Source organism: Tachysurus fulvidraco, chromosome 8 (assembly GCF_022655615.1).
Source record: "Tachysurus fulvidraco isolate hzauxx_2018 chromosome 8, HZAU_PFXX_2.0, whole genome shotgun sequence".
Lineage (NCBI taxonomy): Eukaryota > Metazoa > Chordata > Actinopteri > Siluriformes > Bagridae > Tachysurus > Tachysurus fulvidraco.
The window spans coordinates 8,221,665-8,245,422 of NC_062525.1; the positions used below are offsets into that span (position 1 = coordinate 8,221,665).

The 23,758-nt window shown below is 41.7% G+C and overlaps 1 protein-coding gene across 15 annotated transcripts in view; it reads right to left on the reverse strand.

Annotated features, from left to right (window-relative positions):
* Positions 1–1,573: 1,573 nt before the first annotated feature.
* Positions 1,574–23,758, reverse strand: part of ebf3a (EBF transcription factor 3a) — a 96,264-nt gene continuing 74,079 nt past the window's right edge. For 4 of the 15 annotated variants that reach the window (XM_047817784.1, XM_047817781.1, XM_027163155.2 and 1 more), the window contains exons 11-16: positions 13,780–13,868; positions 8,908–8,973; positions 7,919–8,084; positions 7,248–7,436; positions 6,345–6,434; positions 1,574–4,551 (exon numbers count right to left, since the gene is read on the reverse strand). In XM_047817784.1, coding sequence (XP_047673740.1) covers positions 4,520–4,551; positions 6,345–6,434; positions 7,248–7,436; positions 7,919–8,084; positions 8,908–8,973; positions 13,780–13,868 — 632 coding nt within the window. In that variant the 3' untranslated portion in view covers positions 1,574–4,519. Of the gene's footprint in view, positions 4,552–6,344; positions 6,543–7,235; positions 7,437–7,918; positions 8,085–8,907; positions 8,974–13,779; positions 13,869–23,758 lie in introns of all 15 variants that reach the window. The other 11 variants (XM_047817776.1, XM_047817775.1, XM_027163148.2 and 8 more) reach the window with 5 other exon arrangements.

The following is a 23,758-nucleotide window of genomic DNA, read 5'->3' on the forward strand; positions in this document are numbered from 1 at the left end:
AAGGGCCCAACAGTGGCAGCTTGGCCCTGCTGGGGCTTCAACCCCTATCAACAACCCAGAGCCTTACCCGCTTGAGCTGCCACTGCCAAGCACGCTAGGTGCCCTGCACCACGAAGAATAAAACGGAGGTTTAACTGGACGCTTTCTATTAACTGAAAAGAAATAGAAAAATAAAGCCTTCAAAGCAAATCGAAACTTTCTGAAAACAGAGAGACACCAGCTATTAAATGGACCATGAATTGAGTTCTTATGCCTCATATATGACCAAGCACTGAAAGTGAGATGAGTGTTTAATTGGGAAGATCACAAGCTGTCATCAAATTCACAAACTGTATCCCACTTATGACATGCATATGAAATCACCTGTGCTGAAATTAAAACCCTGCTCTTATAAGTCACCCTTCACGGGAGATAGCATGACTGCCGTAAAAGCGAACCGAACTCTTTCTAGGTTGTAATTGCGTAACTTACATTTCAAACAGCGCGTTCAATGAAGCATCCAGCCGAATCACTTATTAAGCAGGTTCCTGATGAGACAGAGACAGTCATGGGCAAACGTGGTAGACACCTAGCTCGCGACCTTCGTCAAGGTTAGCACTGGCACTGTCCTTTCATTTTCCCTACATTGGCTAGTGCTACTGCTTCTAGTTAGCTAATGAAGCATGGATGAGTGACAAACCCCATGTGTGCCTGTAGGTTGTAATTCACATCATGCGCAGATAAAGAGGTTCGTCTGGCCAACTACTGGTGCCTTGTTAATGTCTACGAAATTTACACTTTTCTTCGGAGTTGCCGTAGGCATGAAGTTTATAGCGAAATATCCACCACAATTCTCTCAAGCACAAAGCAGGAGGAACTAGCATGGAGAGGCCGAAGTGAAATGGCAGTTGTTCTTCAGGGATCAGTGGGCTGAGCAGGAGGGCTGCTTCCCCCCGAGACTGCCATTTTCTTCCAGGAATTCACAAGAGTGAAAAGATGAAAGCCTTGTGTCACCAGCTCACCCCAAAACACCCAGACTCGCCTTACAGTCTCTCGCCTACACCACACAACAACTAGGCCTGTTTCCTTATGGCAAAGTTTTTATATCGATCTCTGCCAGGAGGGATTTTTTTTTTTCTTGAATAAATTATCTCATAAAAATATCTAAATCTAGGGTTTGTTTTGGCTGGTCGGTTATTTATTTATTTATTTATTTATTTATTTATTTAATTCGTTATGGATTGGAAAAAAAACACAAGTGTTTATTTAAGTAATGTTTCATCTCAGAGAGAGAGAGAGAGAGAGAGAGAGAGAGAGAGAGAGAGAGAGAGAGAGAGAGAGAGAGAGAGAGGGAGGAAAAACTGCTTTCATCTGATTAGATTAGATTTGAAAAATATCAATGAGAGATGTGTCAAAAAAACACATGCTCATCAAAGTTGTGTTTTGTACACTCTTGGGGATGTTTTTTGTTTTTTTTTTTTAAATAAAAAAAATAAAAACATAAATAAATAAATAAATAAATTAGTGGTACTAATATTTAAGTATGAAAAGGAGGAAAAAGATTTCCAAAATTAAGATTACATGGAGGAGCCAGTCACAGACAAGAAATACTTTAATTAAATATTGTGTAAAATGAACATCTTTGTACAGTAAAATGTAGAAATGTTTACATAAACATAAAAAAATGTATACATGAAACAAAAATAGTATTTTCTCCTTACAGAGTCAATCTACAATTTACTGAAATCTTCAGACTAATGGCAATAAAACACTGAGTGCATGGTCTAATTAGGCTAAAAACACAAAATCCAGGTTGCAGTAATGACGATATTCACAAATACACTTCATGTAACCTTGGGTTCCTCTCACTTTCAAGGTGACTTCCCCAGCTCCTCCACTTAGCTAAGCTTTGTTGAGCTATCACAAAGCAAATGCATTGCACATTCATCACTCATTCCCTTCTACAGCTGCCCTTGCTTCCTGCTGCTAAAGGAAACTTGTGTGCAGATTGCCAAGAGGGAACGTCCCCTTTTGGTTTGAAACAGACTACTTAACAGTACAACAGGAGATTTACAAAGTGTTAAGTGCAAAAAAAAAAAGGGAAAAAATTTTGTCGCTGATTTTGGCACAGCTAGGCAAACGAAACTCATCGGGAGAGAAGAAGAAGGAAATTTGTGGACTGGTTAACTAATATGTTTAGCTACTGTACTGTATATGCTGCTGTATAATGGCGTACTTACAAAATGACATGTACAATATAGAAGATCTTAATCTCGGCTCTTCATATACGTTTATGATACAAAACTCTAACCTTTTTATTTATTTATTTTTTCCCCCCCTGGATTATCAGTCTTACTTTAGGGAGTATAGCAAATCGAATGTTTACAACAACAACAACAAAAAAAAGAAAAGAAAAAAGAAAAAAAAATTGAGAGAAAAGAAACTGACAAAATAGTCAAAAGGATGAGGGGTCACAATAATCACTTTTTTATTTTTAGTAAAAAAAGGCTTGTGCTTTTTACACCATTGATCATTTGAATGGTAATGATTGGCTTTGTGGTGGATGGGTTGTTATTAAAACAGCAGAAAAGATTCCTCTCAACAGATTCAGTCTAAAGGTTTGGACAGAGCTTTTTTTTTTTTACCCCCCCGACATATTTTAATAAACAGTAGTGACTGACGTACGTATGTGTCCGTTCCTGCTTTTTTCTTCTTTTTTTTCCTTTCGCTTGAATCCTTTTCTTGTTTTGTTTTATTTTGTTCCTTTATTCCCTGTAAACATGGTTGAGCTATAATGCGGCAAAGTCATGAGTGGCAGGTAAAAATGACTTTTTACATTCTACAAAAAACAAAATTTACAACCACAATTGAATCTCTCCCCCCCCCTGGGGCTGCTTGACATGCACATATTCTACTATTATTATTACAGCCATGTGTCACAAACGATTTATTTGACTATACAACAAACAGGATTTATTAAAAAAAAAAAAAAAAAAAAAATTCAGATAATTTAAAAATGAATACAAAAATAAACAAGGATTTGATTGTTGCTCTAAATCACAAACTGCAAATAAAATAAAAATTATGGAATTTTTCTGATGTAACAAAGTACAAATAAAATGGAGAGAAAATTCATCTATTGATCCTAAACAAGAAAAAAAAAAAAATGGTGGCAACTGGTCTTGGCTTTAACATTCTGTGTTGCATCACAATATTGGCTATAATAAACATTACATATGAGCTCAAAATAAAAGTATGGAAAGCAATATACAAAAAAATTTCAAAGATAAATACAATATTTATAATTGATATGTTACAAAAAACCCCTTAGTGATCGCAAGTGTTTGTGTGAAAGTGTTGCAATGTATAAGACTATTTTACTCCTAGCTGTTTTTTCAGTAGGAATAAAACTCTGTACTAAATATTTAAGTGGATCTGGAAAAAATTCAAGACGAGTGTATAAATATTTAGCTACAACTTTGGCAAAATCACAAAAGTCTACAATTGTATAACCACATACAAAACACATTAGGGAATAAGGAGCTAGAAGTAAAAGGACAACTTTCTGGTACAAGAAACATAGACTCCACAGTAGCCTAAGAATGCAATAGTATACAGTGCTAGCAAAAAGTTGAAAAACATTGCAGATCACACTCGCTTTACAGGAAGCTTTAGCAGTGGAAGTATTTTTCCTTCTTTTTTTTTTTTTTTTTTTTGCTTTTCTTTTTTTTCTTTTTTTAAACCAACAGACAGTAGCGTTTCGTCTCTGTTAGTGTGCTTGTCGAAGGCAAGAGAATTTTTTGCGATATCAAAGTTACAATTTCTACCTACAATAAGTTACAAAGTTCATTTGCGATGAAATATGTATGATAACATCTCCTCTGCCGGTTCCTCCCCGTTCACTCCTATTCACTTTAAACTTTACATTTTTATAACTCATGTTTTAGGTTACGTGATTTCCAGTTTGTTGGCTCTGCAGTATTGGCTTGGCCCCTATTTTTCTCACCACAAAATCAAAAGAGAGAAAAAGCAAAAAAATAAAAAATGAAAGCAAAAATTTATGACCGAAAAAAAAGAAAGAAATGACTTCACATTATAGAGATGTGCGACGGCTGCGCATCACTCGAAAAGAAACATTCAGAGACATTTCAGTGTGTTTTCATCAAATGGTATATCCACAAGGTTCCTCCCCACACATAACAAGATCTAGCCAAGAACAAACCAGAAAGGTTTATACAAAATAGTCATTTTTTTCTTCCTTGATTTTTTTTTCTTCTTCGAGACAGAGAAACGTGAAAATATGACAAGAAATTCAGTCAATAAATTTCAAATGTTCATGACAAAGTTTCTTGCATGTCGATTTACATTAGTCTGAATAAAATCTTTAAAACAAAGTCTCTTTTTTTTTCCTTCCTCGGAATTAGACGTAGGTGTTGAATGACTTCATGACGGATGCCGATCGTTTCAGGAGGACGTTCCTCGACGTACCCCGAGGCTCACTGCACAGACACTGCTGCTTTACAAGTGGTGGAAGTGCAATTTACATGGGAGGGACCACCAGTCCGGACATAGCTAGAAAAAAAAGGGAGAGAGAGAAAGATTTTTAGTCCTAGATATCTATAAATACTGCTTGTAAGATAAAGAAAGAAAGCAGATCATTTCCTTCACTTTGACAGACGAGGCATGGCACAGATTTCTGTGTTTGGAAAAACTGTCACGTCGAACTTTTATCAGGTAAAAAGCAGAATTTTTTTCCTCCTTTAAGACACTCTGGAAAGATCAACATTTTAAATGAGGTGCTTTCTGACATTTTGAGGAGAAAGTATCCCCGCTCCCACATGTGTGAGATTTCTTTTAGCGTTTTGTTAATGGCCATCAGAGAGACCAGACTCCCGTGGGAGCGTCCGTGCTGACAGCTGAGAAACAACACGGCCACTCCGGCTAACGTCACCGAGCCGAGGCCTCGCGCTCTCTCTGGCTGGCGAATGCCTTCCTCTCGTCTTTTCCCTAAATTGAAAAATTCACCCTCGACCATTTGCGATGCTACATCTGCCTTCCTTATTCCAAGATCTAAAGCACGGCTGAAGAAAGAAATCACAAGATCCTGGCACCGTCGAGAGCTGTGATGAAGAGAGAAAGAAGTGCTAAGATTTATTAACTCTACTCATCTACTCCACAATTAGGTGGCTAGTGAAGTGCCTGGATTTTTTTTTTCTATCTTTCAAAATAAAAAAAACATCCTTTAGCTACTTTGCGGAGTCATGGTTGAAGTGCTTTTAAGTTTGCCTAAGCACCCAGTGCCGTGGCATTCCTCATTAATTTCTGCAAACCACATATTAATAAGTGGATGCATGTAGCAGCATGAACTTTAATTTCCCAGTTCATTAGCTCTAACATTATTAATCTTGGATGCACACACTATGGCTAAAACATGTTTTCAAAGCAAACAACTCGGCCTTGACGGAGAGGAAATACAAGCGGGCTCAACAGGCTCAGGAAGTCGTTAATTTGCTGAATGACGCTGTCCTGCCGAGGATTTCACAACTGTTTCTTTCTGTTATCGTGCCGACTTGTGAGCTCCGCCTCGCATTACAGTGTTCATCAAAACAATGTCTTACTCCGCTGGCACAGGAAGCCAAAGCTCAGCGCCTCTCTATGAAATGTTAATGTGTCTGCTCTGTAAGCACCGTATAAGACCCATTGTTTTCATAACTACAGTGGAAAAAAAAAAAAACGTAACCAGCCACAATATTCAGAGGAAACGGCGAGGACTTGTGTGACGTGCGTGCTTGTGTTTTCTCAAGGCTGCGAATGTACAGATCTTTCATTCAGGGTCTATTCGAAGTGGTGCGCTGCGTAGAAGACCTACACAACCCTTGTTTGTTTATGACCCCGGCACACCTGGTAAGGTCAGTTAAAGGCACTGGGGAATTTTAGCATACGTTGTTCAAATGCATAGAAGGCAGTGAATAATGCATCAGTCGAATGGCCGCGGCATTTTAAGCGACGCTTCTGTGTTAAGACTTCCTCGGGTTGGTAATTCGGTCACCGATACACTGGACGCAAACATAGGACGACGGTTCGACTGTGCCTGAAGTCTCGTGAGACGTTTGACACCCCTAAATCATTAATGTTAGATAAATAAATTGAGACGTAAAAGCCAAGCATGCACGCTCCATGCTACATGCATAATTCCTTTCAGTCATCCATCCACTTGTTCACTCAGCCATCCACACACATATATAATTGATACAAGGCCACCATGCTGGAGAAGCAGCATGGCAGCGAGAAAAGGGGCATTTTCAAAAGAGCCAAAAGAGTGAGGCAGCAATGCGATGTCATAAAAGGAGGGAGGCGGCTCTCACCTTGAAGTCCATTGCCATTTGCACTGGTGCAAGAAGGAGGTGGAGATGCTTGGGGCCTGACAACGGGGGCAAAGGCGCTCTTTTGTTTCACTGCAGAGATGACATTGGCAGGTGAGAATGAGAAAATGCCGTGTGTACTGCTACAGTTTGAAGAGAGGCTGACCGAAGAGGCTGCCATGGTAGGGCTCGATGGAACTACTGCAATAGAGCAAACATAGTCACCACTCAGAGAGAGTTTCACTTTCTTTTTTTTTTTTCTTTTTTTTTTTTTGTTCCTAACAGACGACAGTAAGGGAGAGCCAGGCCTCGCCTCTTTTTCAAATAATAATCATGGGATGAAAACAAATCAGGGAAGAATGGACATGAAGGAACGATCACTCTATATCGGGGAAGGGGGGGGAGTTGATAGTGCGTGATAGTCTTTTTGTCTGCAAACAAAACGGATGTAAATAAAGGAAGAGAAAATGGAGATCGGGATGGAATGAGATGGGACGTCCTGCCTCAGCCACTTGCTGGATAATAGGTGTCTTTATCGACTCTGACGATAAAAGGAAGAAGTTTTTTTTTTTTGCTGTTTAAGGTAGAATTTGTTGCCCTGTGTCAGCGGCCTATTCAATTGGTTTGGTTTTGTTTTGTTTTCCGTTATTTCGTTTTTTCGATTCGTTTTTAAAGATTAATATTGTTCTTATTATTTGATTGGTTGGATCACTATATGGCTTGTTTCGGGTGTTCAGCCTCCAGAGTCACCCCTCCTTTTATCCAGTAGCACACATTCCCAAAAGTAAATAAATAAATAAAACAGAAAACAAACGCAAACAGACAACAGGGGTGTCAAAAGGAAAGGGAAGACAGGTGAGGGGAGAGCAGAGGAGGGGAAAAGGGGGTAATTACCTTGATACTTACTGCCGTAGGGCGAGTTGGCGGATGAGCCGTTGAGGAATCCAGGCGAGCTCGGGACACCCAGGTTGGGCATGCCGGTGTTTCCGTAGCCGTTCATGCTGTTGCTGACGGTGTTGTAGTTGGACTGCTGTGGAGTGCTGCTGGGCACGTAGCCACGAGGTGACACGCTGCTTGTGCTACGGCTGTAGCCGACTGCAGGAAAACACAAACACTCTATTAAAGAACGTGGATCGTAATTTCACCGCTAGAATGCATGTAGGTGCCATCTCCTGTCCACAGGATCCTGCTGAAATGCTTCAGGAAGCCTTAAAGCATTTTACTGTTACGCATTTCCTGAACGATCCGGACGTATTTTGTCTTTTGTTTTGTTTGATGTCTCAGTGCCGAACATGAAATGTATGGTATGTAAAGCGGACTTGTGGAAAAGGTCCCTGAGATCCACGTTACACCCAGGCAGGGAGGATAAAACTACAGATAACATTTGTTACCATACCAACCAATGCGTATGCTACTGTAGCTAGCCTTTGCAAACATTTTAGCTTACAAGGTCCATAAAACAAGTCAAACAAACATCACAAACCAATCGAGTCGATTTCGGTGTAAGCTAGACGCAAATTATCTTGTCCAAAGCCGAGGAAGCGGTACGACTGAAATGAAGGATTTTCGGTCATTACCCTGTGAAGTCTCGGAGACGTTGACCGCCAGCTGGCTGCTGAAAGAATTGACGCCCATCATGCCTCCGTGGGACGCGGTGTTAGCGAGAGATGGGATCTGGTTGTGGTTACGTGGTACACTGTAAAGAGCTTCGGCGATGTCTGCTGCCCGCTTCAGAATGATCTCCTACAGGACAGAGCGAAAGAGTCATGAGTGACATGAAGTCATGAAGTCAATGACCAAAACTGGCTAAGCATTTTTTCAACAACGGGCCTCAAAACTGCACTTTTTTTTTTTTACTTTGACACAAAATTCAGGACACTTTCCATGCAGCTTTAACTAGAAAGAAGAAAACAGTGGATTGTTGCTCTTGAATATGTATTAGACCTCTCAAGCACATCTGAACAGCACTGCTCTGTAGAAAGTCTTTGAGAAAAACACCTTTCGGGCCAAGTTCAAGGTTATTCTCCCGTTTAAATCAACTCTCTCTCTCTCTCTCTCTCTCTCTCTCTCTCTCTCTCTCTCTCTCTCTCTCTCTCTCTCTCTCTCTCTCTCTCTCTCAGTGTGTGTGTGTGTGTGTGTGTGTGTGTGTGTGTGTGTGTGTGTGTGTGAATATACTCTTATCATGTCTGTCTGTGTGTTTATATGTCATAAACTCTTTTTTTTCCCTCCACGATTAAATCCTCTTTTTGCTCCATGTGCATCAACCACAAATAAATAGTGAAATAAGAGAAAAGAAAAATTTCTAAATAAATAAATAAATAAATAAGCATACACTCTTAGTGTAATGACACCCTGCTACAGTACAATGGCCTGCAGCTAGCTTTGAAATGTAGAAAGAGGAGCATAGCATGGGGAGAGAGGCACTGATTTAATTACAGCCACTGTACTGAGGGAGAGGGAGGGCAAGAGAGATAGAGATAGGCAGAAAGAGAGAAGGAGAAGTGGGGAGAAGGGGGGGGTTGCTGGTGGTGCTCATTAGCATGCACTGGTGTAAATGGTACTTTACCTGGTTGTTGTGGGGCATGCCGTACAGAGCCTCTACAAGGTCAGCTGCTCTCTTTAGTAGAACCTCCTGCAGCACACACACACACACACACACACACACACACACACACACACATACACGTTATAATGAGTTACACAAATGCAAAGTGTAATACATGCGCACACATGCAAGTCCGTGTTTACTGTATGGTTTATTTATGACTTTAGCGACATGTAAATATATTCTATTGAACTCATATTGGATTAACAATCATTTTAGGAAGGATTTCCTTCTCCTCAGACCTGTTTGTTTTAGTCACCATGTAATACGTGCCAAAGTAAGTGAAGTGGTGTGTAACCTCTAAGCTAAATGAATCAAAAATAAGCACTTGAGTTTTAAACGCTGTGGCCTACGGGGTATTAAACAAACAAATACACAGTTCACACAGACACCCACACACACACACACACACACACACTCCAAGAGATACATAAAGCAGTACAGGAGCGACGTACGGTCGGCTAAATCCACCCACTTTAGCAGCGAAGAACAATGAGTCATTTTCCATATCTTAATTAAACTGGCAGAGTGCTCAAAGACAACATCTCACCCTTTAATTCATGCCCCAAATTTGTAGTGGAGTTCAATGCCAATTCCTCTTTCTTCAGAACAATAAAGTGAATTAGCTCGGGTTAATCTAGTTCTTTCATAATGGCATTAGGAAATTTTTCAATTAACCTCTTTCACTGGCTGTTGTAAAGGACTTCATAAATGAGTTCTCGTGCCGAGCTGCCTGAGAGGCTGCGCCCGGGGACCCGGGTGCCCACAAACCCCATCTTATCCATGTCTGCATGCCTCCCCTCCTACTTATAGCAAAACATGGATTAACTTTCTGCTTAGCTTCCCTTCAAAAATTACACCCAGCCTGCCAACAAGCCAACAAGCCACCCTGATCCAGGCTGTCTCGCTTGGCCTGGCCTATTGTAGTTTTTTTTTTTCTTCTCTGCTGCGACTCATACAGCAACTCTCGAACTGATGCTGTTCCACGAAGTCGATGCGCTTTATGATTATCTTATCGTCTCAACGTTTGTTCCGATATATCCGGACATGGTAAAACTGTTTTAATATCCAAAGGCTAGTTCTGACTTCAGACCTCAGCTCTGCCCTGGCTAGCATGTTCACCGAATTCCACACTGTTTCTTAGCATGGCTGACTGGCTTCGTTCCTAGTCACGGCCGCCATCTTGAATCCGTACTTATCAAGATTAATCGCATAAGTCAGGGCTCTTGGTGCGTGCACCATACGTTTTATAGAGACGCTGTCTAATCCTGAGAGGGAGCGGATGAGTGGCTTTTAAAATGGGCATTTAGCTTAGAAATTGCTGTCTCTGCTTCATGTTGCATGCATCTAGTTTGCATACAAATAAAGAATTACACTTGTCACGCGGCAGGTACAATCAATGAAAAGCCCAGCTGTCTTAATCCTGTCCCATCAACCGGTTCTGTGCTCTTTCTCCCCCTCTTCATCTCTCTCTCTCGCTCTCTGAGTGAGATAAAATGTTTTTCTGCAGTGCTAATAATTACCCATCATCTCCGCCCGTCATATCACAAGACTCCTTATACATCGCTCCCAATCTAACCCGACAATTACTACAATTAAGACAGGCGCTCTCACTGAGACGAAAGCCTTCCTGCACTGAGATTCTCTCCAGCTCCTTGTCCATATGGCACCCGGGCCGACGAGACGTAAAGATAGTTTAAGGAAATCATATCTGCTCTCCACTTTAATCTGTTGTTAGCTACAAGGTGTCTGCGCTAATGAAGCGGATTTAGCGGCCGACTTTGGAGTGTGACGAGAGAGCAGGCCCCTATTGGTGGAGGAGATGCTGGGTGGGTTTGTTTTGTTCCACTCAGCCTGCCGGCCTCACGCTGGGAATATTATTAGCGGTGAATGGTATTTGAGAAGCATTTCGATGTAAATTCATGAGCGCAGCGCTAAGTGTAATTGACTCCTCTTTTCCTCCCTTCGCCGAGACGTAGCAGACTCCAGGTTAAACGGAAACTATTAAAGCTCAGAAACGATCCCCAAGCTTGCTTTCGTGACAAATGCGGACGGTTATTATTACAAGCGTTTGCTGTTCTGCCCGTGGACGTGAACCATTTAAAACGGGGCTCTTCTTGTTATCACGGTCCAATATCTGGAGTGGTACACAGTATATCAGCGGCGTTGCAGGAGACGGGAGAGGTGAACAGGCTGGAGGTGCTAATGTCATTCTAAAGTGTAAAGCAATTATTCTGTTAGTTCTAGCCTCAGGTTATGAATACATTGAGGAGCGCGGGGCCCAATAGATGTAGCTACTTCAAAAAGCCGAGAGAAAGAAGATGAATTTTAATGCATGGGTAATTGCTCGACATGAATGCATTTCTAATAAATTTTCTTGTATATTAGATTGAGGAGGAAGCGGCATAGATTTGTGTTCGCCAGCTCGAAACGAACGGGAGAGGAATGGAAAGACGTGAGGCAGCCATTAATTTACGAGCAAAGCAGGCAGGTTAGCACTATATCATCGCAATAAAGATCATTTGATCAGCACAAACGAAAGGAATAACATCTAATCAGATTCCTATTTCTCTCTTTTCATTCTGGTCTACATGGAGAATAATGGACGATAGCGCTTTCGTACGGAGAGACTAAGCAGAGTGAGAGCCAAGGCCCCCTTAGCAATCTCGTCCTTCATCACATGACTGACTCCTGATATTGCCTTTATTCTCGCTCCCTAGCTTCGTATATAAATATGTTCATTTGACGCCTCACGCCTGGGATTGAGCTGGCAAATTTTGATCATCTAAAATTAGGGAGGTAAACTTCAATTTGGTGTCTCTCTCTCTCTCTCTTTCTCTCTCTCCATCTCTCTCCATCTCTCTCTCTCTCTCTCTCTCTCAACGTACATATGTAGCAGCGGCATTATCAGTGTACGTCCGAAGCAATACAGGCTTCCCGTATTGGTTTTCTGTCCCGAGCACAATTACCCATCAAAGCACGGCCATTGTAGATTCCACACAACAGGAGGAAAGAGTGGAGGGGGAAAGGCACAGTGGAAATCAATATCAGGCTGGTATTATCAACTCTGCACCGGAGTGGCAGAGAAAACAGGGGTGTGACGCGTTCACCTTAATGCTAACACACACTTTACATTTCTCCCTGCTCCTTCAAACCCCCTCCTCCTTATTACTCCAGCCTGTCTTGGCCCTAATCGTGCCGTCCCTCACACACAAACACACACAAATACACACACACACTCATGGTCTCATTGCGAATCCGTGTAAGGGTCAATTGCTGCTTTGCGCGGAGCCGGCTGTGACCCGCTGGGTTCGCCGCCTCGAGCAGACGGCTGCCGTAACTATGATAAATCACTTGGCACTTTCATTTACATGCCGGTGAACTCCACATTTGGGTCCATTAAAAGCCAAAATCAAATATTTATGTTGTTTATTGGAGCTGCTAGAATCCATCTCTCCTCGGCAATCGGTTTGCGCCGAAGGCCTCCAGTGTTGAAGTTTTACCTGAATTAGAAAAAGCCCCCCTTTTGAAGCTTGCACACCCACTTTCCCTGCCTCACATGCTTTTTCTGGCTTTACGCTTTTCCCAAAGTGAAAAAACCCCCACAATTTTTCAGACAAATCGATACTTCTTTTTGTTTGTTGTCCTTTTTTTTTTTGAAGCCTAATGGAGATATAAGTGTGTCTTTTGAAGCTTAGCAAAAGACAGAACATGGTGTTGTTTGGAAGAAAATGCCGTGCGTACGGGCAGAGAGAGAGGCGGCCTGGCTGGTTCTGTTTTATTGGTAATGGATAGTTTAAAGCATTTACTGGAACAAGATTTCCTGTCTAGATATTGCTCTCCACAGAGAAAGAGAGCCAAGTGTAATTGAAACACATCATGTAGCGTGGGCTGGCTCTGCTCAGGGATGCTTAGCTTGGTGTGTGTCTGTGGGACACGAGGCTAGTCGTACTTGTGCTTAAAGCAGCCAGGCTCGACTTAATGATAGCACCCGCACCCCCATGCTGGGATTTAATAGATATTTGTATGATATTTTTTATTAGACTTTAGCGGTGGTCAGCTCTCACTGAGCGCCCATTAACCGGGTACAAAATAATATCTTAACGTGATATTACGAAAAGCCCGGGCTCTCGGCGATCGGGATCAGAGGAGAAATAAGTATGTTTTAGAGCAGCCGAACGAGGAAGAGAAATCTTTCACTTTTTTTTTTTCTTTTGTCATACATCCAAACCTGACATGAGATGGTGATATGTGTCAGGCACATGGGAACTGGTGAAGGAGTCGAATCGTGCGATTTAAATGAAAAAAAAAAAAAACACACACACACACACAAAAAAAAATACACACAAAGAGAATGCTTATATTAACGTTTGGACTTCGTTTATTAACCCACTAAGGCTTGGTCTTATATCGGAAAGCTTTGTAAACAACAGATTAAAGTGGATCTAGCTTTGGAAAATGAAAGGAAAACAAGAGCAAAATAATCACACATCAGAAAGAGGGCTCTGCTCCGATTACAATCACCACTGCTTACTGGAGTGGAAAAATGCTTAATTGAACTATTTCGCTACACTGAAAGTTTGCACAATTCCGGCAGAATTCAAACACCGGGGTCTGCAGGTTGCCTGTTTTGTGTGTGTTTATTTCTCTGTGTGTGACTGTGTGTGTGTCAGTGATTTGATTCGTGATGACTAGCCAAAAGAGATTGCATGTACTCATATCGACATCTTGAATTCTTTCCCATTTTGAAATTTCTACGATAAACATCTTTGTCTCTCGTTCCCGTTCTCTTACTCTCTCTTTCACTCAGTTTCACTCTCACAGCTTACTGACCTTTGGCAACCTCTCCGGGTCACCTGGATGTCTTGGGATGACCTTCTGCAGTCTCTGGAAGCCGTAGTCAATAGTTGGCTCGTTCAAAGCTAAAGCACAAAAAAAGGAAAAAAAAAAGCAATCGCGTGTTAGTCTCGCTCTCAGACGTGCACACGGCCTTAGCAGTCAGACTGAAATGTGGCATACATAAAGTTTATTGCATTTATTCATCAAATCTATGCAAATATCTGGATGTGTGCAAGCATTTGAATAAAAGACAATAACATACGTTAGTTTTAGTGTGCAGTATACAGATAAACACACGTACACAAGGCACGATGTTGGAGGCAATTTTTTTTTCTGCACCTCGCTTATTTGAAGCAAACTGGCTGTAATTGATCAAATAAATTTTGAGAGCTTAGTGGATACATTATGAATGAGGTAGTGTGAAAGCTTGATGTTTAGCACCCCCACTAACTCTAACCCCCCCCCCTTCTCTCTCTCTCTCTCTCTCTCTCTCTCTCTCTCTCTCTCTCTCTCTCTCTCTCTCTCTCTATCTATCTCTCACACACACACACACACACACACACACACACACACACACACACACACACACACACATGCATTCACGTACCGAATATATATGCATGTATATATATGTACATGCAAACACACAGCAATCATGGCTGTCTGTCAGTGTGCTGAAGTCTACATCAGGCTTTTCCTCCTGTATCACCAGTTAGATTTATAGCAAGCAGCTGATGATGACATATGTCTGGCTATTGCCCCGCTAAGATTTATCCTTCTCTCTCTCTCTCCCTCTCTCTCTCTCTCTCTCTCTCTCTCTCTCTCTCTCTCTCTCTCTCTCTCTCTCTCTAGTCCCCCCTTCTTATTGCCTGAGTGCAAACCATGCAGTAGGTGCACTTCATCTTACAAAGCTTTAATAATCTGTGAATGGCTGACTACAAACTGATGTAGGGCGCCATCATTCTACAGCTGTGTTGGGCTAGCCTCATGAAATTGCTGGCCACAAATAGTAATTAATCTTTCCTCTCTCTCTCTCTCTCTCTCTCTCTCTCTCTCTCTCTCTCTCTCTCTCTCTCTCTCTCTCTCTCTCTCTCTCTCTCTCTCTCTCTCTCCGCACACACGAACAGACATTCACACTCACATACATCGAACCTCCTCCCTCTAAAATTGTAATTTTGAGTATGAACAGGGCAGGTTATAAATCAGAGGCCAGGGCCGCTGCATATACAAGTGCATGAATCATAATCTCAACTCGCTGCAACTGCACACATTGTGTTTAACAAGCTTTAGAGGAACTGGCCGAGGTCTATTACCGTTCTCCTTCACTGAAAAAATATATAAAAGAAAGGAAACACATAGGAGAAAGCAACCCAAACAGAACACGTAAACCCGAGGTGGTAAAATGTTATTGGACGTAAATGTAGATGTCAGTGTCAGGTAAAAGGAACAACGTGATCAGAGTCAGAAGAGTTGTCGAGAATTTTTTAAATACTTTTGGGAAAAGTTTGGTGTTTGGGAATGGTAAAAGGTTCAAATGAAGAGGTGGAGCAATAACAGGAAATGGCTTTTTCATAGTGAGCAGGTCTGGGTTGAATGCTAAGCTGATTTTTTTTTTGTTTTTGATAACCTGGTCAATAGAGACAATCATTTCTGTAGGCCAAAACATACGATATGCAAATTTACACTTACACACGTATCGCTAAAACAAAATACAATCATTAGCATTCAAAAATGATCTACTTTTAGTTATCAGATTAATGCCTAAAGATTAAATCCCAGCAATGCCACAGATATCCATGGCTGTTAGCCTCTCTCTCTCTCTCTCTCTCTCTCTCTCTCTCTCTCTCTCTCTCTCTCTCTCTCACTCTCTTTCCTGTTGTTCACAGAGACACTAACGGATCGCAGGCATCTGTGAGCTCATGTATACTGAAGAGGTCGGATAACGCTTTCCTCAGAGCGTGTCACGCACCATGAACAACATTTCAAAGATGTGTGAGGAAGCGTGTTAGCGCTCACTCTTTACTATTGGTATTTTCTGCATGATAAGGGACAGCTGGCTAATAGTCTCAGCTTGCTAACTGCAAAAAGGTCTTTTTGTGTTGAATATCATTGGATATCGTTGGATCTATAATTCACAATCTTGCATTAGTCTTTAATAATAGTGACTGAGACTTTGTAATTGTGCTATAGTTCATTTGATATTGATAATACGATGGCTGTGACGGCACTTTTTTATGATATTTTGTGAAACTGGGCTTGGTCTTGATGTCTTTATTCACTTCGCAGGATGTGTAATGGAAAGGCAGCGAGTAGCTGAAACATCCAGTGACAAGAACTTCCTCAAAATAATTGGTGGACTTTATGATGAAGTGGTACAATTACGTCTAAGTGTGTGGGCTAATGATCGATATCTGCCAGAGTTGTGTGTGTGTGTGTGTGTGTGTGTGTGTGTGTGTATGTGTGTGTGCATGTGACTGACAGGCGTGATGCTATTTGATGTGCCATCATGCATGGTTGAAGCCAGTGTCACACTGGAATGAGAAATAAGATGCTGCCTTGTTAATACAGCATTGATCGTCTGTATTGATTTTACATGACATGACTCTTGCAAAGATGTAACTCTCACAGTGTCTCTCTCTCTCTCTCTCTCTCTCTCTCTCTCTCTCGCTCTCTCTCTCTCTCTCTTTCTCTCTCTGTCTTTCTGCGTTCCTGCACTCCGCAGTTGTCCCTCTTTACCTTCTCTAGAGGTCTGTGAAGGTGAGAGAGTAGCAGTTGCACTGCCGATGTCGCTTACAGGTTCTTATTATTACGTGAACCTTCATCTAGACAATGAACTCATTTATAATGTAAACCTACCGGACCACGCTTGACCGATGTTGTTTTATATTTAATTACATAGAGCGTAGAATCAATCGTTTTGTGTTTAAAGCAACACTGTGTCACCCGATACGCTCGCACGATATCTCCAGATGTACAATGTTCCCGAACAGTGACGGGTTTAAATAGAAGGTAAATAAAAGCACACTGCGTAGCCTCACACACTCACACACAGAGTGATAGGGGTGAGATTCTGACAATGTCTACGCTTTAATAGATGCATTCTGATGGAGATAAATGCACATCACTTATTGATCTGATGCTAATGACACTGAAGAGGTCACAGGATCCTTCATTGACACTCATCTCTCGCCTCACTGCTACACACACACACACACACACACACACACACACACGTACACATGTACACCCCTGCAGTGCGATTATGCCACGTTACTGGATCCCCAACTGAGGTAGACTGAGGTGTTATGAGGTCTCTTGAATATTATTCAAAGTGCATTGATAATGTCGAGTTAAAGAAAAAGTTACACTGAGTGTATCGATTGACAGAAGAGAAAAAGAGATGTGGAAAGAAGTCGGCGGCGTTGACCTCTAGACTGCCCTTTACATCACCCACACAGACCGTTTTGGTCCACGGATCGCTCTCTGGCTCTTTCCTACGCTGAGAAAGGCTCAGAAATGTACAGAACAAATTGAGTAATAACATATTTAACTAGACAGATTTCCACCTCCTTCCCTTTCTCTCATTTTTTTCTCTGTCCCTCTTATAGACGACAACAAATCCACCCTCTTACTCGGAGTATAGAGGGAATACAAAACCTTCACAATCATTCTCACAATCTTTCCAGTCACTGAGACGGTGCTGGTCTGTCTGAACCAGGCAGGACCGTGACCCCTCCCTGTTGGCTTTGCTCCAGCCCTCTTGCCCTGAGCTCAGCCAATCAATAGCACTTTCCTGTTTTGGAGGCGGGTAATTATGAGGTGGAGAGAGTGGGTGACCTCTCACCTGTCCCGCATTGCATTGCTGATATTAAGATAAATTGCCTGATTTTGGGTAAACATATGCTGCAATTCAGCCTGTCAGCAAGGGTTTGCTCAAGGATAATTTGTATTGATCTATCTGCTTCTTCCCAATGCAGCTCGCTGACCTCACGGATAATGAGAGAGCAAGAGAGAGAGAGAGAGAGAGAGAGAGAGAGAGAGAGAGAGAGAGAGAGAGAGAGAGAGAGAGAGAGAGAGAGAGAGAGAGAGAGAGAACAGACACCGTTGATTCAGGGCTCTTGAGTGACTAAATGTGTGTACACATACACGTATATATGTGTCTGTCAGTGGCTGAGAATTTTCGCTTACATCTTCATTTCTTTCTTGCATTTTTCTTGCTTTTTTCTTTTTGTTAGTTTGTTCTATCCATCCAGAATGAATCAGGAAAGTGCTGCTTAGCTAACAAGCATAAATGAGCATGTTAAATCAAACGGGCCAGGCATCGCTCGCAGCGTTCTCACGATCTACAGAGCACCAGTGGAAAGAAGGAGCGGTGTCTCCTAATGAGCTAGCAGCTTTTACTGCGAAAGAAAGGACAGAAAACAGAACAGCTCTGACTTGACATTGACGGACGACAAATCTCAAGCTGCCTTGTGCACGATGTTGTGCTTTCTGAAAACCGTTTTTTTTTTTTTTTGCGTTAAGATGTAGGGTGAAATCTCAGCTGTTCACTGTTGCTGTGCTCGCTTAACCCTTAAGCAGCTTGAATTTTATTTTCGATTGTAATTTACACAAATTCAACACATCCTACTGAGTGAATATGTGTATGCACGCGCATTCGTACCAGCGCATCTGAGCAGGACATTTGTATATTTGAAGATGGAGTACTTTGACCTTGTTCTCCGAGATTGTACGTTGTCATTCCTCACGCCTGACACTCCGCACGCCAGAAGATACATATCTCTGACATGCCTCTTTTTCACGAATAACACAGCCGTTCTACAATAACAGCCCGGGAAAAGTGACACGTCTGCCATAAATCTTGATGAATTATGGCCTACACTGCATCTTGAAGTTATGAAACGGAGCTAAAGTTAAGACCAAAGGGTGAGGAAAAGAAATATGACGGTATAAAAATATTTGAAAGGGAATCGCTGTCAGTCATGTGTCACGTTCGGCTCTGTGAAGAATACGGCTCAAAGTTAGCGAGGTGATACCGCCTAAAATGACGGCCGTGTTAATGGCACTCGGGATCAACGACAGAATGGAGTCGATGATGGAACAAAGTGCGACGGCAGCGTGAGCGAAAACCCGGAAATAATCGAGCGCTGCCTTTTTTTTTTCAGGCTCTGTCAGCTCTTTCTTGTGAGCTGTTTATTTTGTCAGTAAGTATTACTGAATTTTGCCAAACAGCAATGTTTCTTTTGACAGCAGGTTGGGAGTGATGCACACATTTTTTTTTGAAAGCAGAAACTTTCTTTTTTTACAGATTGTACAGAAAAAGGAAAGAAAAAGAAATCAGGGCTTAACTTGGATAAGTAGACGCTGGTGTAATTGTGCTCCTTTGAACAAACATGAGTGAAACCAGTGTGCTCTCTACTGGCATTCCACGCCCACATTATGGCCTATTATGATAAGGCTATATCTTTGCACAAGATAATGAGTGGCTTTATTGCTGCTGCTTGCTATTACTTTGTCTAATTATACTTAACTGCTCCGAGCTTATCTCTGCTCCACCTACGCCATCAAAAAGTCTTACCCCCACCACACACGCTGTTTTTTTTTTCTTCTTCTTCTTTTTTTCTTCCCTCCGTAACCCAAATAAGGGAGAAGGAAAAGAGGGGCTTAAAGGGAAGGCAAGAAAAGAGCAGGAGGAGAGAGGTTACAGTTCAGAGAGAGTTTCAGTATAGTGCTATGCCTCTGTGATAGTGAGAATGAAGCGAGCTTTCTCAAGGGAACAAAGGACGGCCGTTTAAAACAGGCATGAAATACCGTGAGCTCGGACAGTGGTGTCTGTGACGAATGTATGCTCTCTCTCTCTCTCTCTCTCTCTCTCTCTCTCTCTCTCTCTCTCTCTCTCTCTCTCTCTCTCTTATTCTCATTTATTCTCTCTTATTTCTGTCTTTATTTCTCCCCCACCCTTTCTATTTAAGACATGCCAACGCTGAGAAAACAACAAAGCACAGACAGGAAGCATCTTTTAATGCCGTACAGCCATCGTTCCAGCCCAGTGGAGGAAGGAAGGTGAAGTGAGACAGACGGAGAATTGGGAAAAAAAAAAGCTTTCATTTACTCTAATTCCTTGCTGGCATAACAAAAACAGGAAAAGATTCATTTGGTTCCAAACAAGCCACAGGATACGTTTGCTAAACTAATTCAGTTTTTCAACTCATAATAATGCATATATCCCTTCTAACCATATGCCTGTAATAATATAGTTAGTTTCCTCTTCACAAAAACAGACCACTGCTGTAATTATAATTTCATTGAGCGGGTCCAGACATATAACCTACACCGAGCAATGAGACATTTGTTACTGTCAAACCCGAACAGAGACATAGAGTACGAGGCTGAGAGAAATAGAGAGTGAGCAAGGATAAAAAATAAATAAATAAATAAATAAATAATATAAAAATGTAATATAAAAATGAAGTCGAGCCCAATCGCATCACTCAATGCAAGACCGTGCCTCTAGAGGGGGTTAGCGATTTCAGTGACAGTGTGATTTGCAAAATTTACACTCTCAGTTCAACAGAAAGACGCCGATGCTGATCCCATCAGAAGGCGCTTATGAAATGAGCCGCTGATTGTTAATCGAATAAAGCGAGCCAGGTGAAAAAAAAAACAAACAAAAAGGAACAAGAGCAATAGGATGCAAGTATTACACTATTCCTGACACACATCCAGAGTTATTCTGGAAAATTCTTCTCGTAGAAGAAATAAAAAATCGACAAAGCTCAGCTGTTGGTTGCGTAGAATTCAAAAGCAGAGTCCAAGAGAAAAAAAGACGGATGTGAGAAGAAAATTTCTCCCAGAATTCAACGCTCTGGTTTTTCTTCGACCTGGCGCTAACTTCATTTATTGCCAGCTGTCTCAGAAAGAGCTATTCCGTCTCTAAGAAATTCAGATGCTCCGGAAATTAAAATTTCAAAGATCTTCAGAGGTGGGTGTGGGGGAGGGGTGGGGGGAAAAAATCAATGGTGACAGATCAATGCTCATAGAAATTTCATGAACTTTGAACCGATACAGGCATGATGATTGGAGTGGGAATGGATGGAAGAAGACTCCGAGCGCTCGGACAGAGACAGAAAGCCACTCTTCTCCAGACCATTGCGCCCTTTCATATTTTATTCCACTGACACAAATTACATTTCGAGTCTATTTCTATAACAAGGAGGGTTGAAAAAAAAAAAAAGAAAGAAAGAAAAAAGAAAAAGTACCCACTTCCCACCCCTCCTTCCTCCCTTCCTTCCTTCCTTCCTTCCCTCCCCTGCCCCTGCTCCACCCTTGACCACTGCCCACTCTGCACTTCTGTTGTTTTTCCTACACAGATGTTTGTAACCCTTTGACTTTTGACTGCTACCAACAGAAACACGTCTTATGCCTTAAAAGACAAACTAAAATGCTGAAAAATCAGACTTAGATAATCTCATGTCCAAATTAATACTGAGGAAAAAAAAAGATCAATACATGGACAGAGTGCAAAAAAAAAAAAAAAAATCAATAGGTCTGTTAAATTATTGCTGCATTTTTTTCATCCTCATCCGAGATGAGTTACGTTTGCTCTGGCTGTCAATGCATTGCAGCTTTTAGCATTAATCTATAAATAAAACTAGTCTGGAAAAGGATACCATGCCCAGGTCTGGATAAAGGGTGAAGAGGATGGGATGGGAGGAGAAAAGCATGAGTCGTCCATCAGAAAATGCTCTGGTCACTGGAGCACGACTAATGTGTGTGGCTTAGTAAGGGCGAATCTATTAAAAACAGTGAGGAACAGGACAAATTGCAACGGGCCAAAAGAGGAACCTTTACAGTCTTTTATATCTAAATCGATTTTTTCTTTTTCTTCTTCTTCTTCTTCTTCTTCTTCTTCTTCTTCTTCTTTGCTCTTTAATGACAGAATGTTTAGTCCCAGAGTCGAAAGATAACGGAATTCTCCTTTCAGTCATTTTGTGTAATATTATATTGATTGCAATAAACAGGAGGAACATGTTTGAAATGAATCCCATTTCCAAAGACCTGTTGCAGATCTTTTGGCTTGTGGATCCTGAGAATAAAGCGGAGGTGACTTCCTGCTGGCTTTTTAAGAGGATTAGGGGTGTGACGAAGATGGCTCTGATTACATAATCGCCCTGCTTTCGATTACTACTGGTTGTTTCTGCTTGTGTGTGTCAGAGAGAGAGAGAAAGAGAAAGAAAAAGAGCAGCTATCTGATCCAGTGTGAGGGTGGAGAGAGGCTGATAGGCTGATAGTCTCTTCTAAATCGTCCTCTGATCGTCCAGCGATATGGCTTTTCATGTGGCAGTGTTTAAAGAGTTTATTTTCTGCCAGTCTCCCATCTTTCTGTCTTCACCTCCCACCGTGTGTATCGTTCCTGCCCAAGCAGCGATGCCATCACGACCTCCATCGGATGTGAGGGTCTCCGGCAGAGCTGAAGTTACACTGAGTTCTAAATGTTCAAGTCTGGTTTTTAATAGCTTTTCAATTAGTCTAATAAAGAGACAGGGTTTGGTGCCAGAGTTTGTGTGTTTCTGCATGTTTGTCTGTGATGTGCCAGGTCAGTTGAAACATGTGGCGATGTTGCAGAGTGAAGTGGCAAGACGACCCTTTTGTCCTCTTTGGCGGATGATGAATGACTGTCTCCTTCACGGTGCGTTTTGTCAGTTTTGGCGCAGCAGAGTCAATACCTTCACCTTGACGAGGAAACTTTGTGATTTATCAGGGCCACTGGCCAATGAGCAGGCCAGAAGAGCCAGACCCTCTGAGATACAAAGAATGGCCTTTGGTCAAAGTCTTCTCGAATGGAATCGCAAGAAGGTGTATGATAGATAAATGGCTCTTGTTAAAGGCAGCCAAAAAAATGAAGAGGGGGAGTTACAGAGGGAAGGAGAGTGAGAAAAAAAAATGCTTGACTTGAACTAATAACAGAAAGAGGCCGTGGCGGTCACTGTGGGTCCAAAGATGAAGCACCCTGTCATGCAGCAGGTTGGGAAATTAGCAAATAATGTTCCTTGGCCCTGATAAATGGGTGACAGCTCTCCTTCGCCAATCATTTTTTAACATTTTGATGCATGTCTACAATCCCATCGGAGGAAAGGAAAAGTTTACTGGCCCTCAATTTCCGTGTGATAAATGATAGCCGGTAAATGTACGATTTCTGTATGAGGTATAGTTCATTTTAAGCAATTCTGGTAAATGGGTGTCACTGATTAGGACAAATAGTCCAGAGGGGTGAGAGCCCCAGTGGTACATCTCTCTCTCTCTCTCTCTCTCTCTCTCTCTCTCTCTCTCTCTCTCTCTCTCTCTCTCTCTCTCTCTCTCTTTCTCTCTCTCACTTCCTTTCTCTCAGCTCCAGTAGAGCGTTGAGGCCAGGCGCTCGCAGTGACCATGCAATACTTAAATAGAAAGCAATAGCTTTGATGCAATTAGAGTCCAATGCTGAGCTATATTTATGATTGCTGTCATTGTTCTAAATGATTTGTCAGGCTGCTTCTGAGCCTTTCTTTCATCTCACCTACCAGGCAGATCATTTCTTCTCTGTTCTTGGATGAGTGGGAGAGAACAGGAAGTGTGTTTTGTCATTATAAGCTAGATGTATAATCCCATTCACACACAAAGGCTACTTGTTGTTTAGACAAACACCGTTTACCTTTTAAATCTCTTACATGTTTAAGAAAGGTAAAAAAAAAAAAGGACAGTCTGTCAAATCCAATATAGGAGCTTAAAGGGAACATCTGGAGAAGGGTTTCAAAATCGCATGATCAGCTTGCGAAGGTTCTTCGAACTATCGCTATTGGCAGGAGGACAAACACGTCTGTGATTTTTTTTAACATATATATGTAGACCATCCTGACAGGCTGTTTAGACCTAGATCTGATCAATGGATCAATGGATTACCGATACAGGTTTCAGATGATACTAAAGTGCTGCCAAA